Source organism: Hippocampus comes, unplaced genomic scaffold (genome assembly GCF_001891065.2).
Source record: "Hippocampus comes isolate QL1 unplaced genomic scaffold, H_comes_QL1_v1.1 scaffold22, whole genome shotgun sequence".
Taxonomy (NCBI): domain Eukaryota; kingdom Metazoa; phylum Chordata; class Actinopteri; order Syngnathiformes; family Syngnathidae; genus Hippocampus; species Hippocampus comes.
In genome coordinates this window covers 7822364-7826844 of record NW_017806175.1, presented here as the reverse complement: position 1 = coordinate 7826844, position 4481 = coordinate 7822364, and the positions used below count along the sequence as shown (strand labels likewise).

At 44.7% G+C, this 4481-nt stretch overlaps 1 protein-coding gene across 1 annotated transcript in view; it reads left to right on the top strand.

The window, feature by feature from the left end:
• Nucleotides 1-3678, top strand: part of LOC109532074 (elongation of very long chain fatty acids protein 4-like) — a 6324-nt gene extending 2646 nt beyond the window's left edge. Inside the window, exons 2-7 of the mRNA XM_019896703.1 lie at nt 680-867; nt 1516-1596; nt 1683-1739; nt 1955-2069; nt 2191-2318; nt 3023-3678. Coding sequence (XP_019752262.1) covers nt 680-867; nt 1516-1596; nt 1683-1739; nt 1955-2069; nt 2191-2318; nt 3023-3187 — 734 coding nt within the window. The 3' untranslated portion in view covers nt 3188-3678. The remainder of the gene's footprint in view (nt 1-679; nt 868-1515; nt 1597-1682; nt 1740-1954; nt 2070-2190; nt 2319-3022) is intronic.
• The last annotated feature ends 803 nt before the right edge of the window (nt 3679-4481 follow it).

Here is a 4481-nt window from a genome sequence, read left to right as displayed (position 1 = left end):
TTAGCCGAAAAAAATGACCATGTATAGTAAGGCGTTTTTGGCCGAAAAAAAACGACCATGTATAGTAAGGCATTTTTAGCCGAAAAAAACGACCATGTATAGTAAGGCGTTTTTGGCCGAAAAAAAACGACCATGTATCGTAAGGCGTTTTTAGCCGAAAAAAACGACCATGTATAGTAAGGCGTTTTTGGCCGAAAAAAAACGACCATGTATAGTAAGCCGTTTTTGGCCTAAAAAAACGACCATGTATAGTAAGCCGTTTTTGGCCTAAAAAACGACCATGTATAGTTAAGGCGTTTTTAGCCGAAAAAAACGACCATGTATAGTAAGGCGTTTTAGGCCGAAAAAAACAATCATGTATAGTCAGGCGTTTTGGGCCGAAAAAAACGACCATGTATAGTAAGTTCACCAACATTCAAAATTTGATCACTTTTCTACTCCTTAAATTTCTAACATTACACATTAAATATGGCGTTGGAATGTAAGTATACCTTTTATTTAAGCTGCCTCTAGGTACTGGTAACACTTATAAAATCGTCATAATTTTTATCAACCCTTGTACAATACAGGGTGACTTTGGAATACAGCTGCTCAGTCAGCTATAGTGACATTCATTTTGGGAAAATGCAAAAGAATCTATGCCTGCTAAGTATTGTTCTTGTACTGTGCATCGTTGCAGACAAGAGAACTGACCCATGGCCGCTGATCTACTCGCCGATCCCGGTCACAATCATCGTCTGGATGTACCTGGGCCTGGTCTGGGCGGGGCCTCGGCTCATGAGAAACAGAGAGCCCGTCGACCTCCGCGTGGTCCTCATCCTTTACAACTTGGCCATGGTGGGCTTGTCGGCCTACATGTTCCATGAGGTGCGTCAAACCCTCTTTTCTTTTTGGAATGTGTGTGAAGTTGAGCGATTGCCGCCACAGTCTTCGTTCTTTGCCACCCCTTATGTAGATTTAGACATAACAATTGATATTTTTTTTAAGTTCTTGAATTTGAAATTTCCTGTAAAAACCCATTAGAGAGGCGACGTTTTGAACCAACTGGAGAAGTTTGGAGGAGGACTGTCTGACTCCAAAGGAAAGCGCATGACAGTGTATCGCAATAATAATGATGAGACTCGGGAATGAGCTAAACTGACCAAATACTGTATCTGTAAACACCCAAGGAATTTGTTTTGTTGTTGATGTTGCACGAGTGCGAGTGTCACCCACTCGGAAAGCTTTGTAATTGCCCCAATATACCACAAGATGGTAGCAAAGCACTTGGCCTTCTATTAGACGAAGCTACGGCCTGACTCCATGACTCCTCTCTTCCATCCTTCAACTTGTTAAATTTAATCTTGTTTTCAAAGTTGGGCCTACACACCTTCGTTCATGTTCTCTGTCATGGATTGACAGCACATTGAGCCAATTTCCAGTCGAGTGCAATTAAGCGATCCAGAGCTCCTCCTATTCGTCCCTTGGCTTCCAAAAGCTCTAACTGTGAAAATTCTCGTGTGACTTGTCTCGCAGTTCTTGGCCACTTCCTGGCTGTCCAACTACAGCCTCCTGTGTCAGCCGGTGGACTACAGCAGCAGGCCGCTGCCCATGAGAGTGAGAAACATTTGGCGGAAAGAGTCTGTAAGTTGACGTGTGCGTTTTCCTCACCGGCGTCTCTCCGTTGCTTCCTTTTCAATTAGATGGCTCGGGCCTGCTGGTGGTTTTTCCTCTCCAAAGTCATCGAGCTCAGCGACACGGTATGTATATCTTTTCATCATTGGTAAACGGGCATTTGCGGGTGGCGGAAAAGGGATCGCCTACCGACTGCACACCTGAAAACGGTGGCGGAAACTTGCTTTGGGTTGCGCCTCCAAATATTCATGGGTCGAGCTAGTCGTTGGAAAAAAGTCTTTTGATACTATTGATCTCGGTCATAAAGTCACCATCCTTTCTCTTGTGTTGACGGGAGCAGGTCTTCTTCATCCTGAGGAAGAAGAACAGCCAGCTGACTTTCCTTCACGTCTTCCACCACGCCACCATGATCTTCAACTGGTGGTCTGCGGTCAAGTACAGGGCCGGCGGACAGTGTAAGCTCGCATGTTGACAACGTTCCCGGACAAAAGTGACGCAGTTTGGGGCAGATTTGCAAGTAGAGAATTTTCCACGGGAATTTCTGGGGGTAAAACAAGGCCTCTTGTCTTGTCGCAGCTTTCTTCGCGGCCCTGCTCAACACGTTGGTCCACGCTGTGATGTACTCTTACTACGGGCTGGCTGCTCTGGGCCCTCACATGCAGAAGTACCTGTGGTGGAAGTCCTACCTCACCTGCCTGCAGCTGGTAAGAAGACGGCGGTTGATTGAGCAATTCTCTGCTCCTAGCCGGCACAGCCCCCACCCCCGCGCGCGATTGGCTGGCAACCGGTTCAGTGTGTTGTCCCCCCCCCGCCTACGGCCCAAACACAGCTGGGATCGGTTCCGGCACTCGCCGCAACCCTTGTGAGGATAAGCAGATTAGAAATGGATGGATAGAAAGATCCAAATAGTGAACTGACTTTTAAAGCTACGGCGCACCATTCTGCTCGTTCATTTTTTTTTTTTTTTTGAAGAGAACATTTTAGTTTAAATGCCATAGCATTTAGTGTTTTTATCTTCGATTTATCTTTTTACACTGCAGGATTAGATTTTAATCTCTATATATTTTTGATTTGCAGTGATTTTGATTTTGACTTTCAGAATGTAGGTGTCTGGCGACTTAATTGTAAGTCGCCAGATGAAAGGAAATTGTTTCGGAGCTCGGTTGAAAAATATTTTGCAGCAAAAACGCAAGAGGGAGAGGAATAAACATTGAAGCAATCTGGTTGAAGGTACAAAATCTAAAAAGGTACAATTCTAGAATTTGTCAGAAAAAATAAAAACTCAAAGTACAAATAGTACAAATTGACTCAAGTACAAAAAAAAAAACTGAAGAGCAAAGATGAAAAAAAGTAGGACGTGACATGCAACGCAAAGAAATGAACGCCAGCTTTCATTCTGCCTCTCCAGCTGCAGTTACTGCTGATAATCACGCACACGACCTCCAACCTGCTCACCGAATGCGACTTCCCGCTCGCCACCAACCTTTTTGTGATTTTTTACACCACCATCCTCATCCTCCTCTTCTGTAACTTCTATCGCCAGAGCTACCGAGACAAGAAGAAGCAGAAGTAAGATGGTGGTTTCACATTTGTACAGCGCAATCAAAGGCAAGACATGCCGCTGTATGTGTGTACATACTCACCGTTGCCACAAGGGGGCAGCGCAGGCCCATGTCGGATTCAAAACAACCGGGAAATGATGACATGTTTCATTCATATATTTATTTTTTGAATGGAGGAAATGGCAAACATTCAGACGTGTGTGGTGCGCAATCTGTACATTTATACACAGAGGGTCGGTTTGCTCTGCATTACTGTAGCAAGGACACAAACCCAAACCCACAAAATCAAACGGAGGAATGCAAACATTGTTTCACCCCCGTTATTAAAACAACAGAGCAACATGATACGCGTGTTTCTGTGCTTCGCTCTGAAAACAGATGACCAATACAAGAGGATGTTTTCACAAAAACGCATGAGAGGAAATGTTCACATTGTTGCGGCAGGGTCACCGAATCCATTTCTTCTCTTTCTATTGGATCAATAAAAGTGATTGTGAAAGGATTTTGGAGAATTCACTGGCTCAACGCCTTTCTCACAAACCCTCCTGTTAGCTTTCTTTGGAACAGTGAACCCCCGCGATTATAATTGACAAGTGTAGTAATGCTGTAACTGTAAAGATCTATACATGCCACATAACGGCGGCAAATAACTACTTTTTGTCAAAATGAATCTCAACTCACTCCACTACTTCCTTGCCACCAGATGTCACCAAAGTAATCTACTGAGTTACATGGAGACTTGCAGTCTCAGCTCTCCCAGCCAGGCCCCGCCTCTTAAAGGCACAGGCATGTACACTGTCAACATGTATTTGCAGTACAGTTTTGTGCAATTAGGGGTGTTCAAATATCAAAGTTTTTTTTAGTCTCGATATCTATTGCGAGTCTGATCGCGGGGGTTCACTGTACAATCAAAAGAAGGCGGAGTGGATACTAATGACTTGAACTAAACAAGATGGAAAACTTTCACCAGCTATATCTCAAAAGTGTTTTGTTTTTTTTCAAAATACTTACAATAAAATCAAAATTAGCGTTTGTTGTACAAGTGGAAAGCTGCGCCTTTGCCACTGGAAGGTACGTGTGACGTGATAACGGCGAGTTCTAAATACTTGTACGATATCTGTGTTACGACTCGGAGTACACTGACGACATGTGGCCGAGGCTGCGCTCAAAGCTGCCCGTCTGGAAGTAGGCGCCCTCCTCTGGACTGGAGGAGAACTGGCACCCTGTGCCGCCTTGCAGCTCCTGACTCAAGTTGAAGCCTGGGAGACGTGCGCACACACACACACACGCACACGCACACACACA